Source organism: Triplophysa rosa, linkage group LG5 (genome assembly GCF_024868665.1).
Source record: "Triplophysa rosa linkage group LG5, Trosa_1v2, whole genome shotgun sequence".
In the NCBI taxonomy this organism is placed as follows: Eukaryota; Metazoa; Chordata; class Actinopteri; order Cypriniformes; family Nemacheilidae; genus Triplophysa; species Triplophysa rosa.
In genome coordinates, this window is record NC_079894.1 from 349,908 (window position 1) to 376,638 (window position 26,731).

The window sequence follows — 26,731 nt, forward strand, 5'->3', positions numbered from 1 at the left end:
CTCCACCTCAGGGCGCCATATTACAGTTTGTGTCCTGATTTGTAAGGACTCCATACTCTGTGTCTTGAGGTCATTAACTGGTTTCAGCTGTGTCTCACTTCCTGTTTGTCCCTGCATCTGTTTGTGTATAGCCCTTGTGTTCAGGGCTGTTCCATTCTGATTTTTTTGGAGTCGATTCCGATTCCAATTCCTGGTTTGGGAATCGATTCCTAGCTGCTGTTTTTGATTCCTGCTCAATTCCTTGTTTCAATTCCTTGTTCAACTACAGATTTTTATTTATTATTTAAAAAATGTACACATTTTTAATGCAATACAATTTTCTAAGCTGTCACTTTTTACATTTATTAATCGTTTATTGTTTCTATAACCAAAACCTCACCAAATATGACAATCTTGTCCTGCAATTCCAATGTCTCATTAATAACATCAGTCATAATCTTTCTCAGTTATTTTTCTACTAGCTGTTTTCAAAATAAAGCACATGTCAAATTACTATTAACTATATTCGAGGTTATTCAGTAGTGTGTACACAAAAATACTTGCGTTATGTAGATCATCGATAATCAGTCAATTGTATTAAAAATATGTAAGAATACTGTGCATATAAGTGTAAGTGACAGACAGATCTCTAGAGATCAGGTGCTAGCTCTATTTTTCTTTACTGACCAATAGACTCACACATGTTTTTTTGCCATTGCTCTTTCTAATCTTCTCATTCAATGTTAAATGCAAGCTCTGTCCAGCTTTAACAGCTTTATACAGACATCCAAGTGAATATGTTGTGAGAGTGCTTTAATGCAACTCTTCACACACACACTGAGTTTATCGGAAGAGAGTAAAGAAGTCTGAAAAGACAAACGCACTGATATGATTTGTTCAATGTGTGGATACATGTAATTATATCGGCATTGTGTGTGCAAACCAGCTTTTGCTTTTATGCATGCAGAATATTTTTGGTCATTCCACAGCTCTAGACTTCATCCATCAGTTTTTCTGAAGTCTGTACTGTTTTAGATACTTTAGAAACGAATGTGATTTAGTTGACCGATGACATCGGCTAAGGGGCTTGTGCTTATGAAGGCTCTTAAAGAGGATTGGATTTCTTTAACGCCTTGGAATCGATTCTTTTTGGCATTGATTCCCAGCCCTAGTGTTCAGATCTCTGTTGTCCATCGATGTTGAATGTAATGCCCTTGAGTCTCTCGTGGTTTCCTTGGACTCACAATACTCTCTGGAATTTTGTTACTCTTTGGACTTCAAATAAAGACTTCATTCTTCATTTGGATCCGCTTCTTGTTCTCCTGTTTTCCGGGTGTGTAGCAGCAATATTCAAGTCAACAATTTAAATTGTAGGTGATTTTTTTTGCAGAAACAGTTTGCTTTGAGAGAACTCAAAAGCTTAGCTATTCACATTTTCCCATCTTGCATTGGGAATGTTAAATGGTCCAATTGTGTGTAATATAGCAGACTTTGTTTATTATTAAGCGATTACTAATTTGATGACATATGCATAAGCCACTGTAAAACTTTTAAACATACTTCAGTGTAAATTGAGACCAAAATGTCTACATCTGACAATCATTCACACAAAGAGGAGAAAACAGATCCGTCTGCTCCGAAGAAACAATCTGAGAATGAGGGAGAAAAGGAGGCAGGACATTCCAGCACTGACCAGATTGCTGCTGGTGTCAGTAAACTCAGTATTAAGGTAATGGTAACAATATATATATATAAATAATATATATTGAATATATTATTTAGAATATATTATAGAGAATAAATATATATATATATATATATATATATTAATTTCAAATCCATAATACTTCCTATCCATGTTATGGCCCAAATTTAACCAGACTATTGTTATGCTGATCAGTGTTTGCTGTATTTGGGCTCTTGACTCTTGTGTTTTACTACTAGAACATTTGCTTAGGTTCTCTTTAACTGCTGAAACAATGTGTTAAAACCCATTTGTGACCCTGGACAACAAAACCAGTCTTAAGTAGCACGGGAACATTTTTTGTAATCGCCAAAAATACATTGTAGGGGTAAAAATGACATTTTTCTTTTTACCAAAAATCATTAGGATATTAAGTAAAGATCATGTTCCATGAAGATATTTTATAAATTTTACGGTAGGAATGTATAAAAACTTTCTTTTTGTGAGTGGATGGCCTGCTACAGCGCCTCAGATGAACAACTTCAAAGGTGATTTTCTCAATATTTCGCTTTTTTAGCACCCTCAGACTCCAGCTTTGTAAACAGTTGTTGTTCCGCGAGATAGTGTCCTATCCTAACAAACCATATATCAATAGAAAGCTTATTTCTTCAGCTTTCAGATGATGTAAAAATCTCAATTTCGAAAAATTGACCCTTAAGACTGGTTTTGTCGTCCAGGGTCACATTTGTTTAGGGTAAGAAGCAATGAAATCTGGTAGCTGTTTTCAATTGGTGATTTAATCATTATGAATCACTGATTAAGAGTGTGTTGTGTTATTACTTTGTAAAGTGCTTTGTTATTACAGATTAGTGTTATGATTTACATTTACATTTAGTCATTTAGCAGACGCTTTTATCCAAAGCGACTTACAAAGAGTTCAGGGAGCAATAAGCGATGTCATACAGGAGCAATAATGCAATAGGTGCTAATACAAAGTTTACTAGTTTCAACAAAAGCTAGAGCAATACTGTCATGGTTCTGCCACAAGACCAAGAAAGACATGACGAGAAGAGGCAGAACCATGACAGAACCTCATGTTTCATGTGGAGGGAGGTAATTTTGGCCCTTACGGCTTGCCATACTCCCTCCGGTCTCGTCTCTATTCCCGCCCTCTTGTCTCCTCATTATTGCTCGTTATTGTTTCATGCACGTCAGCTGTTCCCTCTTGATTTGTTCCCTTATTTAATGCCCTTATGTTTTCTGTCTTGTGTCGGTTCATTTTGCCTTGTCTGTCCGTCGTTAACCTCTGAAGGGTTTTAAGTAGTTAAGAGATGGGTTTTAAGTAGTTTTTTGAATGTTGTGAGAGATGTGGTTGACCGGACCGAGTTAGGAAGAATGTTCCACCAGGGAGGAGTTGTGAAGGAGAATGAGCGGGAAAGCGATTTTCTGCCCTTATGAGAAGGCAGTACAAGGCGCCGCTGGTTTGCTGAACGCAGGGATCTTGATGGGGTGTAGGAGGGTGTGAAAGTATGCCGGTGCAGATCCAGTGATAGTCCTGTAGGCAAGCATTAGTGACTTGAATCTGATACGGGCTTCAACCGGTAGCCAGTGGAGAGAGATGAAAAGGGGCGTCACATGAGCCCTTTTGGGCTGTTGGAAGAAGAGGCGTGCTGCTGCGTTCTGAACCAGCTGGAGTGGTTTGTTAGCCTTTGCAGGAAGACCAGCAAGGAGAGCATTGCAGTAGTCCAACCTTGAGATTACCAGGGCCTGGACAAGGAGTTGTGCCGCGTGCTCAGTGAGATAGGGTCTAACCTTTCTAATGTTGAATAAGGCATATCGGCATGACCGCAATGTCTTTGCAATGTGATCATTGAAGGACAGCTGTTCATCAAATATGACTCCGAGGTTCCTGGCTGTTTTGGAAGGAGTGATTGTGGTATTGCCAAGTTGGATGGTGAGATGGTGTTGCACCGTGGGGTGTGCCGGAAACACGAGTAGTTCTGTCTTGGCAGGGTTCAGCTGGAGGTGATGCTCTTTCATCCAAGCTGAGATGTCTTCTAGGCAGGCTGTAATGCGAGCTGCTACAATGGTATCGTCTGGGTGAAACGAGATGTAGATCTGGGTGTCGTCAGCATAACAGTGGTAGGAGAAGCCGTGTGCCCCTATGATGGGTCCCAAGGATGTCGTGTAGATGGAAAAAAGCAGCGGTCCAAGCACCGATCCCTGAGGGACCCCAGTGATCATGTGGTGAACAGTGGACAGCGAGCCCCTCCATGACACCCTGAAGGATCTGCCGGAGAGGTAGGATTTGAACCAGCGGAGAGGAGAGCCTGAGATTCCTAGGGATGACAGGGTTGCTAGCAGTATCTGATGATTGACAGTGTCAAACGCTGCAGATAGGTCAAGCAGAATCAGGACCGAGGATTTAGATTCCGCCTTGGCTAGCCGCAGTGCTTCTGTGACCGATAGCAGTGCAGTCTCAGTGGAGTGGTTTGTTTTGAAGCCAGACTGCTTGTCATCCAGTAGTTTGTTCTGGGATAGGTAGGAAGACACCTGGTTGAAAACTGCCCTTTCAAGTGTTTTTTTTGCAAAAAATGGGGGGGGAGAGACAGGTCGGTAGTAGAGGGGTCCAATGTGGGTTTCTTCAGTAGGGGCGTGACCTGGGCCTGTTTGAATGTGGATGGAAAAGTGCCGGTGAGCAGGGAGGTGTTGATGTGTGTGAGTGCAGGTGTGAGTGTGCTGGATGTGGCCTGAAGGAGATGGGAGGGGATTGGATCAAGGGGACAGGTGGTGGGGTGGCTGGAGAGAAGTCTGGTGACTTCTGTGTCAGTCAGTGGGGCGAAAGAGGAGAGTTCAATGTTTAAAGTGAGGGTAGTGTGTACCGAGGTCTGAGGTGCTGAGAATTGTTCTCTGATGGATGATGTTTTCTCAGTGAAAAATACAGTGAAGTCCTCCGCAGTCAAAGATGAAGTGGGCGGGGGAGGAGGGGGGGGCAAAGAAGAGAGTTAAATGTCTTGAAAAGCTGCCGAGTGTTAGGTGTATTACTCACCTTGGTGGTATAGAAAGATGTTTTATCTGTGGTAACACTAGCAGAGAAAGAGGACAGTAGTGACTGGTAGTCCCTTAGGTCAGCAGGATTCTTGGTCTTGCACCATTTCCTTTCAGCAGCCCTGAGTGTACTCTGTTGTTCACGGAGGATGTCAGACAGCCAAGGGCAGGAGGGGGTGGCGCGAGCTGGTCTAGAGGACAGAGGACAAAGGTTATCTAGACAGGATGTAAGTGTTGAGCATAAGGTGTCGGTGGCAGTGTCTTTATCTAGAGATGCAAAGTTGGAGGGAAGAGAGGATGTCAGATTTCTGGTAGTTCGGTTACTAAATTAAAACTAAGTTTGGTTTATTTTATGTGTTTCATGCAAACTTAAATAATTTAGTTTTAGTATTTTGAACAATAGTTTGTCACGGTATTGTTTTAAATGTGGACTGAGACAGAAGTTTGCCAATGAAAGTTGCAATCTCCCTCAGAAATGCTTTTCACATCTTAATCAATGGATATAGGGTTATTTTAAATACACAGGGGTAACATAATCAGGATAAACAGAACCATGTGAGGGACTAATTAACTACTAGGGAAACTTATGAGGGAACACAGGCAAAACATAAATACAGAAAAAAAGTAGTATAATCATATACCTTGTGTCAAAGTTTGATTGATTTATGACCCCACCTGTCAAAGGTCTGTCAACCAGTCACTCAAATGGTGACTTTTATGGCCTGTCAATCTTGATGACATTTATGTTTTATGGCTGTTGTTGGGGGCTCCTCTGTCCCCCACCCTTCCTTCAGTGGGGCTAACTACCTACACACACCCCTCATCACTCCCTAATCAAAAAAGTGTTTTTCAGCCTGTTCGGTTTTACTATAGGCTATTTGTGAAAGACGGTTGTGTTGGTAAATGAGAGAGAGATCAAATAAATATTTATGTGGGTTTTTCTTCTAAGAGTGTGTTGTTGTGTTAAGGCTTCTATCTGCCAAATGATTATTGTGTTTGGGCAACCCGTTCTCACTCCCGACTCGTCACGTATTTACGCTCGGTCAGCGCCCCACGGCGTCACTTTTGAACGCGCAGGGTACCCCTTTGGCGTTGTTTTTCGACGAACAGGGAACTGCGTTGCTGTTTGCTCAATGCTCCAGACCGAGATGCGTGCAATTATTAGCATTTCATAATTATTTATGGTTTTAATATTTTGTAGCACCTAACCCCACCCTCACCCTAAACCTAAACCTAACCACTTCTCAGCCATATAAAACACAACACGCGAATAAAAGTACAGTCACAGGTATTTATTGCACAAACTGACCAAAAGCATTACAAAATATAACAAACAACTCGTTTCGAAGACCTTTTTGCACCAAAGTCGTACGATAACTTTACATGAAGATGCCGTGCGTGTCCGTGAATGCATGAAGTCGGCTCCCATGCGAAAGATAAACCGGAACAGCTAGATGCAGTCGGTCGCGGGAGCCAATACCGTTTCACGTTCAAAGCCAACGAAATGACGCGATCGGTCACGAGACACGGGAGAGCCAATGGAATCGAAGGTGACGTAACTTCTTATGGCGGCAATATTTGAATGTCGTTCTTCACTGGATTTGAGATTTATGGTGGACGGTGATCGCTTTCGCATCTGTTCCTCATACAAATCGATCGTTTCACGTTGGTACCCTTGGAATATCTGTATTTTTGAATGATATTGTGACTGCTTGTTTTATCTGTTTTATAAACGGTTAATAAACAGTTACATTACTTGCTCAAACTGTGAAACTGTCTGAATAGCGTCATGTACACGCAATTATCCTGGCCATTAAACTTAAATGAAAACCCAGAAACATCATCATTGCAAATTATATCTAATATACATTTTCATAATGACGGTAAAATAAAATAAAAACCAAATAAACCCAAGAAGTGTAAACAGTGAGTATTTCTGTTCTACATTATTTGAATGGTTTTTATTTTATTATAAGTGTTAAACAAATGGATAAATGTTTTTTAACAGTTTGCTTCAGATCTAAACTTTACACGAACAAAGTATAAGCTGAATCAACTGGGCTTGTTTTATTTCAGTGTCAGCCTTTTATGGTTGCTTTTCCCTCAAAACATGTATTGAATATACTTTTATTTTCTGACACAAACCAACTGAACGTATTAAAAATAATAGCACGAGAAGTCCCCTCTGCAAGTATTATAAGTACCACTGTAGTTTTCTGTATGATTAAAATGCTTTTTATGTTTTTTACAGACAGATCTGACAGATTGTGTGCCGGATTGTGAATTACACGTAAGTGGTCAAATAAGAATATCTTTTACATGTAAAAATCTAGACTTCTAACAAATGTACAAATAAACTAAAAATGGCTATAGCATGCAGGAAAATGGGGAACTTCTGCAGACGTTGTGTCTTGTGAAATGTTTTAAATGTTTAATAAACATATGGAGCTCCCAAGATAGATGTGCTCTGGTTTCAGCTTTTAGAAAGTTCTTCATTTAAAAGATTGGATGTTACCTCTAGTTTTTATCTTATTTAGACAAATGTTTTGGTCTTTTCATCTTCTTTTCTTGATTGCTCTACGTACAGGCAAAACATGCATATCAGTAGCATGTTAATTGACCTACACCTTATGTCTTTCAGTGGGGTAGACCTGCATCAACAAATGATAAGTCCATGTGCATTACCCAAATCTTACATGTTACTTGAGGTAAGGATGGGTTTAGTCATATAGATACACTATTAGCATCTCTATAAACCAGTGCTTCAGTAGACGAATCAGTTGATAAATAATTATATATCTGATTATATAGATATGCATTAGGAAAAGAGTAGTGATTTAATCCTAATACTATACCCTCAAATACACAACGTGGATCTCTCACTATCAGCAGTTTTGCTCAAAACTTTTTGACATACGAAACATACCTGTTTTACTACACCAGTTTGTATCCTCACCATGTGAATGTCACACACATTCTTAAGTTGTTCTCCTTTTGTATAGTTTCAACATTTGTGTTTAGTCAGTACCAAGTTGTCAGGCTTTACACTTACGTCTTTTAGAAGTTGTTTTGTTTGTCACTGTTTTGTGAATATTTACAAATGACAGGCCTTTGGTTTTGAGTAATCTGTTGGAATTTGTCAGTTATACGTTTGTTAGCTTCATTACATGTTTTTACTATTCCTAACAAATGAAACCGATGGCCGGCATTTCAACTGCTAGCCAGTAAATCTAGAACTTCTTCATTTTCTGACATAAGCTACAGAAAGTGATAACACAGACATGGTTATTTTATTATGTAAAGTTTCTCATTTTAACTTTCTTTCATGATGTTTTCACAAGTATTTTTTTTCAGCTTTATTTTCTTACTTTACCACTTCTTAGTTATAATTAGTTGCATGGTTACTTCTTTTCCGTTTTTAGTTATACTTGTTCAGATGACCTTTGTTTTAATAGTTCTAAAAATCTATCTTAAGTTTTGACCTGTTTTGAGTTCTTGTTCAATTGTCTCATTTCCCTCACTGATTTATCCAAAATTTCTCGCTTTAATGCTAGTAAGATCAGCTGTTTTCTCATAGTTCGAGCCATGTGTTGATTGCTTTGATTTAATATAAAAAACGTATTTACATCCAAAACCTTCTTCATCTTAATGTCTCCATTCATTGTATTACACATCTAGTATTTTTGCTATTGTGTATGTATGTTTATTCTTACACATTGTCAATTGTCAATATTTGGCACAAAATGTGCATGCAGTCCCTATGAGCTAAATATGAGGTTGCTATGCTGTAGATCAGTTGTATTTTACTAAACAAAGCATCTATTCACAGCTTGATTTAGGAAAGTTGTTTGAAGTGTCAAATATCGGGCAGAAAAACCTGTTTGCTTGGAATATACCCACGAACAAATTGCTAAATGTAAATTGGTTACAAGAATTACATCAATTGTCAACACAATACTTTTCCATTTTCCATGAAAGTCCTACTTGCTTATTAACATGCAAATTGGTTGTATATTAGTATGTTTGCTTTATTCTGCATTGCCTTATTCTACATTCCTTAATCCTACCCAATACCTAAACCTAAAAACTACCTTTCAAGCAGTAATTAGGAGTTTATTGAGGCAAAAGTCATACTTAATAGTTAGTAAATAGTGAGAATTGGTACCTATTCTACAGTGAGACCTAGTATAAGCAGTTTGTATGGCATTTATAACAGCAAATAAAGTAAATATATTTATTTTGTCCTGATTCCAGAAACTAATGAAAATGAACTATCTTCCAATGTGGTGTGCATTTTTCATGCCGCCGTTCAGATTTAAAATTGGTAAACTGTAAATTAATTCCTGAAACAGAACTAGTTATACCATAAAATTGCCGTTTCATTAATCAAGCAAAAACAAATTTAGATTTTTGGTTTCGCACCTATCCAAAATCATAATATTTGAGCACAATCTCATCCATATTAAAAACTGTCTAATAATAATTTTTAGTGTACCTTTAAACAATCGCCTACACATTGAACTGTGACAATGACTTGTGAAGTCCTTCAGACATGAATATACAACTAGACCAAACAACATACAACAAGAACTATTAAAACAAAGGTCATCTGAACAAGTATAACTAAAAACGGAAAAGAAGTAACCATGCAACTAATTATAACTAAGAAGTGGTAAAGTAAGAAAATAAAGCTGAAAAAAAATACTTGTGAAAACATCATGAAAGAAAGTTAAAATGAGAAACTTTACATAATAAAATAACCATGTCTGTGTTATCACTTTCTGTAGCTTATGTCAGAAAATGAAGAAGTTCTAGATTTACTGGCTAGCAGTTGAAATGCCGGCCATCGGTTTCATTTGTTAGGAATAGTAAAAACATGTAATGAAGCTAACAAACGTATAACTGACAAATTCCAACAGATTACTCAAAACCAAAGGCCTGTCATTTGTAAATATTCACAAAACAGTGACAAACAAAACAACTTCTAAAAGACGTAAGTGTAAAGCCTGACAACTTGGTACTGACTAAACACAAATGTTGAAACTATACAAAAGGAGAACAACTTAAGAATGTGTGTGACATTCACATGGTGAGGATACAAACTGGTGTAGTAAAACAGGTATGTTTCGTATGTCAAAAAGTTTTGAGCAAAACTGCTGATAGTGAGAGATCCACGTTGTGTATTTGAGGGTATAGTATTAGGATTAAATCACTACTCTTTTCCTAATGCATATCTATATAATCAGATATATAATTATTTATCAACTGATTCGTCTACTGAAGCACTGGTTTATAGAGATGCTAATAGTGTATCTATATGACTAAACCCATCCTTACCTCAAGTAACATGTAAGATTTGGGTAATGCACATGGACTTATCATTTGTTGATGCAGGTCTACCCCACTGAAAGACATAAGGTGTAGGTCAATTAACATGCTACTGATATGCATGTTTTGCCTGTACGTAGAGCAATCAAGAAAAGAAGATGAAAAGACCAAAACATTTGTCTAAATAAGATAAAAACTAGAGGTAACATCCAATCTTTTAAATGAAGAACTTTCTAAAAGCTGAAACCAGAGCACATCTATCTTGGGAGCTCCATATGTTTATTAAACATGTAAAACACCATTTACAGCGTTTCACAAGACACAACGTCTGCAGAAGTTCCCCATTTTCCTGCATGTTATAGCCATTTTTAGTTTATTTGTACATTTGTTAGAAGTCTAGATTTTTACATGTAAAAGATATTCTTATTTGACCACTTACGTGTAATTCACAATCTGGCACACAATCTGTCAGATCTGTCTGTAAAAAACATAAAAAGCATTTTAATCATACAGAAAAATACAGTGGTACTTATAATACTTGCAGAGGGGACTTCTCTTGCTATTATTTTTAATACGTTCAGTTGGTTTGTGTCAGAAAATAAAAGTATATTCAATACATGTTTTGAGGGAAAAGCAACCATAAAAGGCTGACACTGAAATAAAACAAGCCCAGTTGATTCAGCTTATACTTTGTTCGTGTAAAGTTTAGATCTGAAGCAAACTGTTAAAAAACATTTATCCATTTGTTTAACACTTATAATAAAATAAAAACCATTCAAATAATGTAGAACAGAAATACTCACTGTTTACACTTCTTGGGTTTATTTGGGTTTTTTTTATTTTACCGTCATTATGAAAATGTATGTTAGATATAATTTGCAATGATGATGTTTCTTCATGTAAAGTTATCGTACGGCTTTGGTGCAAAAAGGTCTGCGAAACGAGTTGTTTGTTATGAGAACGGGTTGCCCAAACACAATAATCATTTGGCAGATAGAAGCCTTAACACAACAACACACTCTTAGAAGAAAAACCCACATAAATATTTGTTTGATCTCTCTCTCATTTACCAACACAACCGTCTTTCACAAATAGCCTATAGTAAAACCGAACAGGCTGAAAAACACTTTTTTGATTAGGTAGTGATGAGGGGGGTGTGTAGGTAGTTAGCCCCACTGAAGGAAGGGTGGGGGACAGAGGAGCCCCCAACAACAGCCATAAAACATAAATGTCATCAAGATTGACAGGCCATAAAAGTCACCCTTTGAGTGACTGGTTGACAGACCTTTGACAGGTGGGGTCATAAATCAATCAAACTTTGACACAAGGTATATGATTACACTACTTTTTTTCTGTATTTCTGTTTTGCCTGTGTTCCCTCATAAGTTTCCCTAGTAGTTAATTAGTCCCTCACATGGTTCTGTTTATCCTGATTATGTTACCCCTGTGTATTTAAGCCCTGTGTCTTCCTCAGTTCATTGTCGAGTCTTAAAAGTAATGTGAAATGTGGTGTTATCCTGGATGTTTTACCTGTTAATTAAAGATTTGGATTACTTCTTCCTCCTCGTCTGTCGTCAGTGACCGTTACGTTACATGTGTGTATATATATATATACTGTATATATAGATGCCATCACTATATGTAAAAGGTTTTGAGAAACAGCATCTTTCATTTTCCAAGAAACCCTGCCCTATGTTTAGGCCAGGTGTACAGTGAATTTCTTTTCAAATGTTTTATTTATCTCTTTATTTGTTTATTTGTCATTAGTACGATGATGATATTGTTGAAATTACTGACATGTTCAGAATATGTGACACGTCACTCAACAGCAGGTTAATTCATCAGACATGTAATCCTTTAGAATAATCATCCCACTAAATTTCATTTCATATCAGCCTCATTGTTTTCATGTTCTCAATCAAGATATACCGTACAAACCAGAAGAGTTTCATACTTTATTGAATGTTCTGGTCACACCTAGAACCTTTTAAGAAGATTTGACATGCAAAGAATTCAAAACGGAGAGATGTTTGACTTCCATAAAACTATTTAGAAGTATAAAAAGGTTTTTTTAGATTTTCTCAGAAAATACAGTTGGATATGGATTATTGGATTCTTACAGTATTTTTGTCTCATTTTCATTTTCAATACACAAATATCATACTTAAGGTCCCCGTTGAATAAACCATCAATGTAAGGGCATTTATAGATTCATAACATCGTTACAGAATGTAGAAACAATGTTGTCTGACACTCTGAATGAACTTTCTAACAATTTAATCACATGTTAGAGGAGGAGCATCTCTGTCCTACTGTATAAAATACCGACCAGCTTCATCCATATCATGAGAGCACACAACAAGGATAAAGTAAGTAAAACACTTTTTCCATTTTTGTATGGAATGTTATTTCATGTTTGTTTTAATGAAAAAGAAAAGAGCAGTAAATTAAGAGATGTAATTAATAAAGATGTGAACAAAAGGTTATGATCAAATTGATTTCCAGCAATATTCAAGTAAACTATTTTATATCTTAGGTGATTTTTTTGTTTGATTTTTTGCAGAAACCAGTTTGCTTTGGGAGAACTCATAAGCTTAGCTATTTACATGATCCCATCTTGCATTAATAATAAATGGTCCAATTGTGTGTAATATAGCAGACTTTAGTATTAAGTAATTGCTAATTTGATGACACACGCAGAGGCCATTGTAAATACTTAAAAACACACTTCAGTGTTAATTGTCATCTGGAAAAGAGGCAATCCTTTTCACTTTGCATGCACTGATCTTTCCAGTTATGTTATGTTTTCTCAGACCAAAATGTCTACATCTGACCATCAGTCACACAAAGAGGAGAAAGATCCATCAGCTATGAACAAACAATCGGAGAATGAGGGAGAAAAGAAGGCAGGACATTCCAGCACTGACCAGATTACTGATGGTGTCACTAAACTCAGTATTGAGGTAATGGTGGAACAATTGACAATGTATGGGATACGTTTTTCCTTTATTTAGGCCTGTAGTATTCGTCTTGTTAATTACATGGAACAGTTAACAGTTAAGATTCTGTCATGATTTACTCACTCTTATATTATTTTAAATCCATAATACTTCCTGTTCATACCACCAAACCTGTCCCTAACCTTGAGTGTATTCCATCTGAGAAGCAGCACAAGAGTTTTCAGATTGCACTTTTTTATGTACAACGACCATGTAACACCATGTCTACACCGGACATGAGCAGGGATGGGCATGCATTTCAAATACAAAATACTCAAACCTTAACATGCACAGGGCCCATGGGCGGGTTAACACTTAATATTTGTTTTGTAACTACTTTGTAATTAATCAATTAAGTAATTAATTTGGATGTCACCATCATGGTGATCAGTGTTTTCTTGAGTTGGGCTCTTACACTCTTAACTTTTAGATTTTTAGAATCCAGATTAGGTCTGTGAATCATGCTACGAGATGATGACTATTTCAACAACCTCATTTGATTAAATTCTCATTTGCATTGCCATAACAGACTATAAAAGCACAGTTACAGCATGCCAAAAAAGCAAATGTCTAAAAATCAAGAGCCCATTTCAAGGGAACACTGATCACCATGATGGTGAGTTTCAACTAAATTACTTTCAACAAAACAAATATTAAAGTGATACTTCACCCAAAAAGTCATCATTTATTCACCTTTGAGTTGTTCCAGATCTGTATAAATGTCTTTGTTCTGCTGAACACTAAAGAAGACATTTTGAAGAATGTAAACTGTAAAAAATGTCATGTTGTTTCAACTAATTATTATTTAGTAACTAGTTCCACAGAAATGTTACGTTCACTCAATTTCTCTCCACAAAGTGTTAGTTAAATTGTTATTTTTTAGTTGGCCCAAACTTATCTCAAATATTAAAAAGTATCCTTGCTCAACTAGTTTTTCAGTTCAGTCAACTAAAGTTTTTTAATTAGTTTAACATTTGAAAACATACAGCAAAGATTCTGTCAATTAAAATGTAAGTATTTACCCCACGTTTTATCTGTACTTCAATTAATTTTTATTATTTGGGATTTTTAACTAGATAAACCTGTGGAACTAGTTATAAATAATTGCAGATTGGGGTTGCTAACAAAAAATATTAACTGGAATCTTTCAGTCACAATAAGTGAACCACACAAATAAACTAAGACATAGCTTTAAATTCATAACAATCACTTCTCCATTAGACTGAACATACATGATAAAGTGCACCTGTTGACAGACATTTGAAATACAACAGCAAACGTATTTGCTGAACAACAAAAAAGGCCTATTGAAAAAAGAATGACCAAAACACAGGTATTTTGAGTTTGTTAGTGAATTCCTCTGGAGAAAATCACTTGCTGCCCTCCATCCATGCATGGCTATATACAAATTCATATATTTGAGAACAGTGTGCATGTGTTCCTCATCTACGTTAGGCTTGTTAGCATTTAACTCATCTTGACTATCACCTCTTCTGGATTGATACATCCTGATCGGATCTTTAGCAAGGACTTCCAAGGCTTTGTGGAAAGTTGAGTGCAGATTCCTCCAATGATTCTTTTTAATTCTGCATAGACCTGGAAATGACATTGGATAACAGAGGAAAACATGAAGGAATAATTCACCCAAGTTCTCAAATAAATTACTCAACCTCATGCCATCTTGGCCTCTTTACACAGCAAAGGCGGCACAGAAACCGAATCTGAAGCGGCATAAATGTGTATTTACACAGACCGTTAATGCGGCTCTAAAGCGGCATAAATGCATTTACACAGGTATTAAAATTATGCGAAATAATGCTGAACATAACCACAAAAGCACTATTCTAACAATATGCTATAAAATAATGCCTTAAATTAAACGATATAAACTAAAAAACAAATACTGACACTAATAATAACAATGCATACTTTAGGATAAAAACAATATTAGGATATAAATGCAACATTTTAAATGAATTGAAAGACGCCAAATTATTGAAATATTAATAATTAGTTTAATAAATATTAATATTAAATATTAATATTAATATTAATACATATTAATAAAATATTGCATATTGAAAGACGCCAAAAGTTGTTTTAAAGAACCAGAAAGTCGACCAGGTAAATGAACAGTTCCGGTGTTACACTGTAAAAAATGATTTGTTGTTTTTTGTTGTTTCAACTTAAAAAAATAAGTTACCTTGTTGCCTTAAAATTTTAAGTTAGTTCAACTTAAAAATATTAGTCAACACAACGAGTTTGCAACAAATTCATTAAGTGAACTAATATTTTTAAGTTGAACTAACTTAAAATTTTAAGGCAACAAGGTAACTTATTTTTTTAAGTTGAAACAACAAAAAATAACAAATCATTTTTTACAGTGTACAGTAAATGTTACCAGATCGTTGTCGTGTGTGAAATATTGTCCTCAATTAGATGCTTTTGGATATATAGGCTAACAACAAAATCATTTGTCGACAAAATTATTTGTCGTTATATTTGTCGTATTGCATTTCAATTCCAGCCCGATGAGACCCAAATCATTTACGCTCGTAGGGCCGGGCATCTGTGCACAAGCGCTACTGTCTCCACTCATACTGTCCTCACTTTACGATCTGAACCGAAGCACACTTACATTATTATGATGCGACTGTTTTGAGGTAAACGGTACGAAAAGCACACACTCTCTCATCACAATATATAGTAATGTTAAGTTTGTGATTAATTATGTGTTCGACTTCATGCGCGTGTTGCGCACACCCATCCGCTTAAGTAACACGAGAGCTATTTAAATAACTCCTGCTGTATGAGCTGCACTGCATAATGTCCGACAAACAGGTCTGCATGTGATCATGTCCCACGTATCGGAAGGTTTTTTCCTTAAGAAGGAGAGGAGCTAAAGGAGGAATTTAAATAATAATATTTCATGTCATGAGTTCAAATAAAAAATCTGCATTCCGCGCACACACCATCACAAACAATCATACTCCAAACATTTTTCTAAATTAATTTTAAAAAGAAACGAAACGAAATAAATATAATTTGCCACAAAAAACTAATTTAAACTATTTTAATGGCTGAAAACAGTCTCAAAATTTTCACTTTCACTTTCACTTCACTTCAAAATGTCCATCATGCATTCAAACTGTTGCCACAGCCTGTCTGAGTAAACAGCCACAGCACAAACAAAAATAGTCCAAACATTTAAATCATTTTATGAAGAAATGAAACGAAGAATTTATGTTTGAATTATTTAAAAAAATCTGCGTTGTTATTAATAGCCTATAACAAATATCGCTGTGTGTTTTGGGCTTCATCTTCCCTCTCTCGCTTCCTGCTGACATGACAGTGACGTAGTTTAGAGCGGCTTTAATGCGCCTTCATTTACACTAATCCTGAGCCGCATCAGAGTCGCCTTTGATACTAGGATGTGAGGAGGGTCAGAGGCGGCATATTTTAGATCGGCTTTCATGCGGCGGCATTGCTTCTTTACACAGAAATGTAATCCGCCACAGAGACGCCTTAACTCGCCTGTGTAAAGACGACATTAATGGCTACTGTCAGCTGTCTGGTTACCAACATTCTTCAAAATATCTTTGTTTGTGTTCAACAGAAAGAAACTCATGTTAGGAAGAACGTAAGGGTGAATAAATTATGACAGAAGTTTAATTTTGGGTGAACTATGCCTTTAATTTCAAGTCACCGTGTAATAGTTTTGTGTGAGGAACAGGCTTGTCTTAGTAGAGAGTATCTTATGACTTTAATTTAGGATTACTCTTACTCCGTTCATGACACCATTTTCAACTAAGAATGGAAAACTTTTATCCATTTTGGGGGACTGAAAACTTTAAAAAAGCATGCCTGTTATGTTCTGTTCTTTCTTGGTCATTATAAAACATAACATTTCAGTAAACGTATTCCAATTACACCAACATGCACAATTTTACCAGTTTAATTAATGGCAAGTTTTTTCATTATTTGGATTCATTTGGGATTTAGATCAAATGTTCTGTAAAGGTCAGATACCCCTGGGGACTTCTTTCCCCATGAAGGGGGTCATTTTGCCTACATTTTTAGGCAAGATGGCCACCTTTCATATGTTTTGCGCCACTACAATTAAACTGTTACTTCTGTCCAGTTGATTTGCATAAAAGTGTGTTAGTTGATGCATAATGAACCCCATAATGATCCATAATTTATATGTGACCCTGGATCACAAAACCAGTCTTAAGTAGCATGGGAACATTTTTAGTAAAAGACAAAAATACATTGTGTTGGTCAAAATGATCGATTTTTCTTTTATGGCAAACATCATTAGGATATTAAGTAAAGATCATGTTCGATGAAGATATTTTGTAAATTTCCTACCTTAAATATATAAAAACTTTATTTTTGTGAGTGGATGGTCTGCCACAGTGCCCCTGATTAACAACTTCAAAGGCAATTTTCTCAATATTTTGATTTTTTTGCGCTGTCAGATTCCAGAGTTTTAAACGGTTGTATCTCAGCCAGATATTGTCCTATTTTAACAACTCATATATCTATAGAAAGTTTATTTATTCAGCTTTCAGATTATGTAAAAATCTCAATTTCGAAAAATTGACCCATAAGACTGGTTTTGTTGTCCAGTGTCACATATGTAAGTGTTACAGTTTATCAGTACATAGACATTGTTCTTAAGGGTGGCTTCTTCTCCATCTTACCCTAAAATGTAATACATGTTATCATGATGATTAGTACATTGGGATATATAAAAACAGCTGTTGAATTGATGAATGCAACTCAGAAAAGAAAGTACAAAGGTTTCACTTTATTTTAAATGTCTGACAGTGTAATTATATTTAAGTATTGAGTAATAATAATGAATATACTTACTATAGGGTTAGAATTAGGGTGTGGTTTATTGTTATTTACATGTAATTAGGGCTGTCACGATTATTAAATAATCGTCTCATCGAGACGGTTTCAGATCATCGCGATTATTGCACATCTCTATAGAAGACACTAGGGGGAGCTGTAGTGCATCTGCATATTGCATATTGTAGTGTATTTATTGTAACTAAAGCATGGTAATACTTGTAACACAATCACTTTTAAAAAACTAAAGCACACACCTTAAAAATAACCTGCAGTACAATGTAATATTATTTAAGATAATCTCAGTGTGAAAACCTGTCTAACAAAATTTCATTAACATAGAAGTAAACTTTTATTGTAGTCTTGCACGTGAAAAAAAAACAGACTAGCATTTCTATGACTGATAGCATTTTAATGGCAGATTCAATTATCTCCTGATCAATTTACTTAATTTACAAGTATTTGGCGGTTGTATTCTTGACAGGTAAAAGCCTAAACCTCAATGATGACCCAATTTTTTACGATGTATTAACAAGAAAAAAACATAGTCTTATATTCAGAACAATATGGTCGTTTCAAAGCTGATTATAAAAATGTATGAGTTTATGACAATTAATCGTCATAATCGCAATGATTTATTAAACAATTAATCGACTGCCAAATTTCATAATCGTGACAGCCCTTATGTAAAATGTATAGGACATTTATAGTAAATAGTACTATAATATAATGTGTAATAAGGGCTCCTTAAAACAAAGTGTTCCCCCCTTTAGGTATAATACCTTATGAAAAGGTACTGTTTCAGCGACAGCTTTTGTACTTTCTTTTCTGAAAGTGGAGTTGAAGAAAGGTTGTATAAACTGTTTATCTGTCTGTCTAGGAGCCAACAGCACCATCGGACAGAGATAAAATCAGAGTCAAATTTTTGATCAATGTCCCAGTGGGTGTTACACCTGAGATGAGTGGAAGACCTGAATCACATTGCCAGACATTTCTTGATCTTCTAAGGAGGACAGCTTTCAAGCCAGAAGATGAACGTCGTTATGAGGATATTGCTGTAGTTTTCGGCCTTAATGGAAATGAGTCGGATAAAGGTGCCATAGATACAGAATTTGACAAGCAAATTACTTCAAAAATTGCTTTTAGAAAATTCTGCTTTCCATGGCCAGGCAACGACATCCCATATCGAAAAATCAGAGAAACAATTAAAAACCATGAACACACCAGGGAATTTGTTAAACTATTTAGGACAGACAACCTTGAATGTATAATCTATTTCTGCTTTTTTGACGCAGACACAGTGCATTTTAATCATGTGTTGAGCTCTTACATAGATGTAATCCACGAGCACAAGTACCCAACAGTGATGTCAACAGGTTATGTGTTCCCTAAGGACAGTGAGAACAGAGAAAGAAGTGAACGTGATCGACAGGTGCGGATAAAAACAGCTGAGCACTTTCCTCTGGGCACTTACTACCCTGAGCCCAATTTCTGTGTGTTTCTACCTCTTGGAGAACACACTCTTCCTGAGAAGTTTGATTGTTCAGAAAGAGATTCTAATAATAACATGGAATCTCCTAATTTGATAACTCAAGTAAAAAACCGTTGCAAAGCTGTGTTTGCAGACAAAAATCCAGTTGTAACTAGTGATTCAAAAAAGAATCAGTTTCACACCAATCCACGGACCTGGGCAACTAGTGCTTATGCACACAAAGAGCTTAAACTTACTGAAGAATATATACAGGAGATAAAAGAAAAAAAACGAAAAGAAAAAGAAACAAAAGAAGAAAAACCGAAAGAAGAAAAACCGAAAGAAAAACCGAAAGAAGAAAAACCAAAAGAAGATGTTCCAAATGACGGCCGTGCTAGAAATATGGCGCATATTCCTTTGTTAACGGATCTGCTAAAAGATGATACTATCACAGAAACACAGAATAGAAGACATTTTAAGAGACCAGGCGCTGATCAAGTATTCAAGGCAGCTAGAGCTGTTCGGGACTTGATTGAACAATAAAATGAGACACAGATCGTGGGTCCAACTGCAGTTTAATAGGGTCAATCCAAAACCATAATCCAAAAAACAGGCGAAAATCAGATTCCTAATAACCAGTCCACAAAGGAATAACGGAAAACACATGAAATAACCAAAGAAAACAAGGCAGAGAGGCAGTGTAACATTAACAAGACTACATGATCATGACATAAGACCTGTTTAAATAAACAGAAAGCAGGTCTAATGAGGCACAGGTGACATTGATCAACAATCATGAGTCCAGCAAAGGGTTATGGGAAATGGAGTCCAGAACTAATAACAACGGTATGGGATGTAGTGCCCTCTTGTGGTTGTATGTGGTGCCCCTATGTGCTTATTGAAGGGGTGGGTTCATGGGGTGGCAAAATTATTAATCAATTATTAATCAACATGTATCCTTCAATAACAATAATGATTTAAATAAAGATCCAATCAGTACCTTTTGTGATTATGTTATACATATTATTGAGTGTTACTAGAATAGTTCCTGGTTCTTAGGACATATGTTCTTTCTATGTTGTCATGACTGTATGAAATGTATGAAACAGGTGTACTGACGTGTTCCTTTATTCACAGTCCCATCAGAATATTTCTCATGAAATATAGCTCATTTTTGGGTTAAACTTCTGAAAGAGAAGGGTGTCTTATCATCAAGTTTTGAGAACATTCTGCTGACCAGAGTGAGAAACACATATTTGCAGAAGTAATGACATAGATGAGTTGTTTCTGTCAGCATAAATCCTACTGTATGGATGTAACAGCAGGTCGGCCCGTGGAACTCCTCGTGAGTGCTGAAGCTGACCTCTGCTTGTTTTCCTTCAGTAAATGTTCTTTGATCATCTTCATCTCTGACTCATTGTCTTCATTCATTATAACTGGTCTTTACTGTACATTCCCCTGCTGTATAAATGGGCCTCATGCTAATTGCCCATATGGATTGCACATAGGATTGCACCTGACCAGAGGTGGGACTCGACTGGACAACATCATCCTCAGTCCCTTTAACCCAACTAACATTTGTGTGTGGGGCCCATGTGGGTTTGAAATTCTGTATGGGATCGTCTGCGGGTTCCACAATGTCCCCATGCCATTTACAAATGAAAAAATAATCATTTCTGTTCAACCTAACCCATGCAACACCTTCCTTAACCACAAGGGGTCTGATGCCCTGTTGAGAATCTGAACATGCGCCCCTAAGGCTAATAAGAAAAACACTAGTAACTTGAACACAACTGCTATAATTGTTAGATGACATGTTAAATGACTTAAACAATGTTAAATATAAAGTCAAATTAAAAATAGTCATTAATTAATATGATTTATTTAGAATAAACAAGTAATAAGATAAGTGAGAGGTACACTGGTGTGGATTTAATGTGTCTGGATGATTGCATGATTCTGGGTGAAGTCTAATGTTGACCTTGATCTGAACATGATGAAGCTGATGGGGGTCTTGCATGAGCTTGTTGGGCAGAGACCTCCAGTCAACAGAAAGGGTATAAAACACTTAATACATAACAGCCGTGGTGAGAGAAGAATGACATTTACATTGTTTTGTGCACTGGTGAAAAAGATAAATGAACACCATGCTGTGATGCTCGAGAATTTCTTTACTCAAAATTAATATCATTTTGTGATATCTGTAATGTGTTCTTCTCTTCTTCATTTTAATCTGTTCAAATTAGAGAGCCTAAAATGTAAACTAATTCTATAAGAGGAATAAGAAAATGTAAAGCCCACTGCTATGTGTCCACTGGTTTATAAAAAATATATGCACACATTTATTGATTTAATGCTTTCCTAAAATGTCAACCTTGATCTCACATAGTGTGAGAGCACATTAGGGTTCATGTCAAACCTTCTAATACAGAAACACTGACTGTAAAAAATAAAAAAGTGCCACGGATGAGCCACATAAAATATATATTTTTAAAAGCATTAAAACATAAAGATCATTATTATTAAAGCCTAAAGATAAGTCATTATTAAAGTCATAATAGGATGAGTTTACAGACTATTTACATCATATCACTGAGAGTGAGAAGATTTGTTTACTCAAATGATTGATATTTGTGTATCAAATTGGTTGTAGGATAAGGATCTTCGAGAAAAGTTAATTTTTATTTTCTAAAAGCCTGGTTTGCCCTCTTGTGGTGATGTTTTGAAACGCGAAGGTCGATTTACTTTTTAGTTGCAGATTTGCAGCGCTACAAAACTTTATGAAACTGTAATTGTCTTCACTTGACGTAATCACAGCAGCCCTGATTAAACTTATTATTATTATGCAAAACAATCAAGTTAACCTCTGCTTCGTGTTCCCATTCACAGCTCATCCTTATTCTGTCCTACACACTATCACCATCTGACATATTGCAATTGCGCAAAACGAAGACATTTTAATCTTGTGATATATATCCGATCATAATTATCTAAACCAATAAAAACATTCATTTGATGTTTGAATCTAATGATTAGTTTTGATGCAATCACACTGACAGTGATTATCTCGTGAGCACATTCTCTGGGGCAAAGGTCAGGGGGTCCGTGGTGGTACTGCAGGGGCTCTTCCAATTCTTTCATATCAAAATATAAGTATCAAACATATAGGCCTTAACGCTACACAACGTTGAATAGCAAAATATTATTATATCATGTAAGCATCTTAACAATGAACACCTATTTGTCCTTTCAAATATAATACCTTTATTGTTGACCTTGCTTGTTTTTTTCTTTTCATTCTTAATAAATTATGTATTATAATATGTCAAATTCTTCTTTTTATTGTTAAAATGTTTATATCAGTTATAATAGGCATATATACAATATTTACCAGGGGGTCTCTGTCCCTGTTTCTGCGCCTTTATCCATCAAGGTGTCCCTGATCTGAAGACCTCTGCTCTTTCTCAGGTACTTGCCCACACATGTCTCACGGTGATCTTTGCCTCGCGCTCACACACGAGGGACAGTTGTCACCACCAGATGGCATACAAGACCTAGAAAATACCCATTGACATCCCATGACTGTTGTACACAAGATGTTCAAAGTAAAACAGCTCTGAGAAATAAATTACGTATTCACTTTTAAACAAATGTCAATCAAATATTTTCAAAGTCATAAATAAATGCAAACCATATAGACTAATACAACACTTTGCAAAATATGTTCAAATGAATGGAAAATCTTTTTATATATTAAATATAACAATAATGCATATAACAGTGCGATGTAAGCTGTTCTTTTATTTTAGCATTTCTAAATAGTATGCATTTTGCAGTATTGCAACAGTGAGAACATCACGTTAGACTATTCATCAGAAATCATTATTCATCACACTTGCGAGTTTTAACAAATTACTTCGCAGGATTTCACGTGAGTGAGTGTGCGCTTGATCGTTTTAGGCAAAGTCAATGGCAGTTGACACAATACATGACAATAGCAAACTTCTGCCCATAGAAACCTGCAGGCCAGTTAGCGCGAGGTTTCGGCCGAAGTTTCAACCACGCCCACTGCCGCTCGCGCTATAAAACCCACGCGCCTCACAGCTGTACGTCAAACACGAGAGAGTATCGTAGAGACGAGTTTCACAAGAGAAGAACTCACTATCACTGTGGATTACTTTTATTATCAAACAGCAACACGTTCGCTGGGATTATATTATTTGGAGGAGTTTTGGTTTCTGAATTCAACTGCAGTTCGAGGACAACATGACTCTGGAAGAAGTCTTTGGATGCAGTAGCGCAGACAGAAAGTAAGCAAACCCAAGTGTTTCAAAAGAAAGACATTTTCTCTTGTTTAATTTTCATAAATTAACAATGGGTTTATTTTCTTGCAGAATGGAGACAGTGAGTGAAGCTCTGGAGGAGCTGCTAGTGGCTGCACAGCAGCAGAACTGTCTGACTGTGGGGGTCTACGAGTCTGCGCAACTCATGAACGCGTAAGTATTCTCCTATTGGATGTCTGCGCGCTTTCAGTAATGTGAATTGAGAGACTCCACTAGAAAACCGAACTGCATTTTAACGTAACTTCGTACTTTTACAGAGATCCAGACAGCGTAGTCTTGTGCGTCCTGGCGACCGACGAGGAGGACGAGAATGACGTCGCGCTTCAGATTCACTTCACGCTCATCCAAGCCTTCTGCTGCGACATTGACATCAACATAGTTCGCGTCTCCGGCATGGGGCGATTGGCACAAGTTCTCGGCGAACCTCTCTCCACAGACACCAACGCCAACGAACCGAGAGACCTTCACTGCATACTTGTAACTGTAAGTGCTTTTACGCATTGCAAATACGCTTCGACGCGAATCTATAAATTGTCAAGCTATATGCAGAGGATATGCAATGCCCATGATGTGTTTTTTCTTCATTTAGAACCCTCAAGCCGAGCATCTGAAGCTGAGCGAGGTCGGGAGCTACTGCAAAGAGAGCCGCTGCAGGAACCAGTGGGTGCCCTCCATCGCCCTGCAGGAGCGCTAAGAGGAAAGTTTGAAAGGAAAGTTAACGTCGTCCTTCAACAGTCACGAGGACATACTCGTCAATACACGAGGGAAGTTTCCGAAGCTCCCACCTCCGTGTTTATGGGATTTGGGCGTCAGAGGACACTGGAGACATTCTTCTGCGTTCCTCCTGCATCATGAACGGTGTTATTGGCCTTCGGAGCGAAGGCGCACCTGGGTGGTCGTGTCGCGTATCTAAACGGGACGCGTCAAGGATGCTATAGTGGATATTTACAGACTGACGCGGCGCTTGGCCGCTCTTTGCCCCCGCTGGGGGTGGGGGGGGGGTTGTTGAACACATGACTCAGACCTGACTGTCGTAGGTCTGCAGGAGAGAAAGACTTGTGTTTTCAAAAAGACACTGCTATTTAATGACTGAATCTTGGTGGTTTTATTTATGCATAATATTGGTGCCATTTTAAACAAGTAATATATTTGGTTATTTATGACTTTCCAAATGGTTTTCTCATGAAATAAATGTTATGCTTTATATTTAACAAGTATCCGCTTGCGTTGTTTTTTATGCTCCGTTTGTTGGACAGCGGTGCAGTTGGATTGTGGTCTAAAGGCCAGTGTGACCAGTAATCATTTTCTTAAAGCGTCAATGCATGCCAGTAAAATCATAATGTCAACAGACATTCCATTCAGAGTTTAACAACTAGGCATGCCAGATATTTCCTTACCAGCAATAGCCGGGTATTATCATTTGCAATGCACAATGAGGAAGAGAGGGATTTTAATGATTCTATGGGACTATTGAGGGGGAACGAGTTGTTTATACTGCTCACAACCACAAGTAATGCATTATATCCAGCACAATGTGCTCAAGACTGCTTATCTGTTCCGGGAGGGGGGGGGGGCTTGCAAGGGGAAGTTAAATTTACATTGAGGACACAGCTGTTTGAGAAAACACTGTGCTTGCTTTTGAAATAAGATCTTTCTGCACATAAGGAAAAGGAGGCATACGGAAATGAAGCTTTAGGAAACTACAGTCAGACCAAATCACAAAGAACAATGAATGATAACAAACATTCCAGTGTACACGCATATTTCTATAGAAAAGTAAACCGCGTTAAAGTAATATAGTAATACATCATAAAATGCTTTTATTAATATCACAGCATGGCAGTTATGCTTTTGCATAGCATGCTCTGTCTTACATTTTTTACAAAATCGTAATTTTTTAACAAAATGTTGAACAAATGATTTTTTTACAAACTTTGATTTGTTTATTATGTGGTTGGTCCTTTACCCGTGACTATATTTACAAATATAACAGTCCTCTTGTACTTGTGCTTAAATATTTTTATAGGTTTGACGTGAAAACATTCACAAGCATCTCGTTGATCGCACGCTCACGTGGATCAGGGACAAAGTCTTGGCCAGTGGTTGAGCGCTCTGACTTCACTGACCTTTCACTGAAGGTCAGCCTGACTGCGGGCCACAGTAAACATGTGGGAGGGGTCTGCTGAGATCACATAAGCGATCCCATTGGTTCCCAAAACCTGTTCCTGGGGACCCACAGCGGTGTCTCCCTTAACCGGCACACTTCAGTTCATGGATCCCTCACTTAATGAGCTACTGTGTTAGATAAGACAGACATGCAAAATGTGCAGAGCAGTGGGTCCCCAGGCAACGGTTTGGGAACCACGGACATAACCCATGATTGGCCCATTACCTTTTCACTCAGTCAAAAAACGGAAAAAAAATAGTTGAGTCAACTTAAAATAATAAAGCAACCACCCAACTGAACAAAAATATGTTTTAAGTCATTAGTTGTAACAGCATAGTCAAGTTTACCTAATGAACAACAGATCAAAATATTTTTTGTTGGCTAAACATGTATTTGTATTTTATTCCAACTGGACATGTTTTCTACCTCAAACAGAACAAAAATTGTCACGGTCCTGCCTTCTTGTTCATGAATTTCTAGTCGTGTGGCAGGATCGGGACAGAGCCCTTAGGTTCTATGTGAGAAAGCCATGAGTTGTTTACGTTTTTACATCTCATGTGCTTTCTCTTGTCTTGTCATTGGCCCCGCCCCTCTTGTTTCATGTATTGCTTCCTTGCCGTGTCTAATGTTTCCCACCTGCCCTGTGTAATTATCCCTCGTTTGTCTCTCCTATATATGCCCTCATGTTTCTTTGTCCTGTGCTGGTGGATTGTGTATGTATGTTCTTGTAGCTTGTGCTTGTACTCATGCTGTTACCCGTGGTCCTGTTCCTTGCCTTGTTCGTGTATTGTGAGTTTTGTGTTTTGCCATACCCTGCCTTAGTTACCCTGCCGTGTTTTTGTAAGATGTTGT

General features: G+C 37.0%; 2 protein-coding genes across 2 annotated transcripts; both read left to right on the forward strand.

Moving 5' to 3' along the window:
• Positions 1–1,599: 1,599 nt before the first annotated feature.
• Positions 1,600–22,906, forward strand: LOC130554194 (uncharacterized). The gene is made up of 4 exons (XM_057333694.1): positions 1,600–1,708; positions 12,331–12,408; positions 12,853–13,002; positions 18,779–22,906. The coding sequence occupies exons 2-4, from the start codon at positions 12,385–12,387 to the stop codon at positions 19,910–19,912; spliced, it is 1,308 nt and encodes a 435-aa protein (XP_057189677.1). The 5' UTR covers positions 1,600–1,708; positions 12,331–12,384; the 3' UTR covers positions 19,913–22,906.
• A 563-nt stretch (positions 22,907–23,469) lies between these two features.
• Positions 23,470–24,929, forward strand: gadd45bb (growth arrest and DNA-damage-inducible, beta b). Its single transcript, XM_057333766.1, has 4 exons — positions 23,470–23,679; positions 23,764–23,865; positions 23,970–24,195; positions 24,302–24,929. The coding sequence occupies exons 1-4, from the start codon at positions 23,636–23,638 to the stop codon at positions 24,404–24,406; spliced, it is 477 nt and encodes a 158-aa protein (XP_057189749.1). The 5' UTR covers positions 23,470–23,635; the 3' UTR covers positions 24,407–24,929.
• The last annotated feature ends 1,802 nt before the right edge of the window (positions 24,930–26,731 follow it).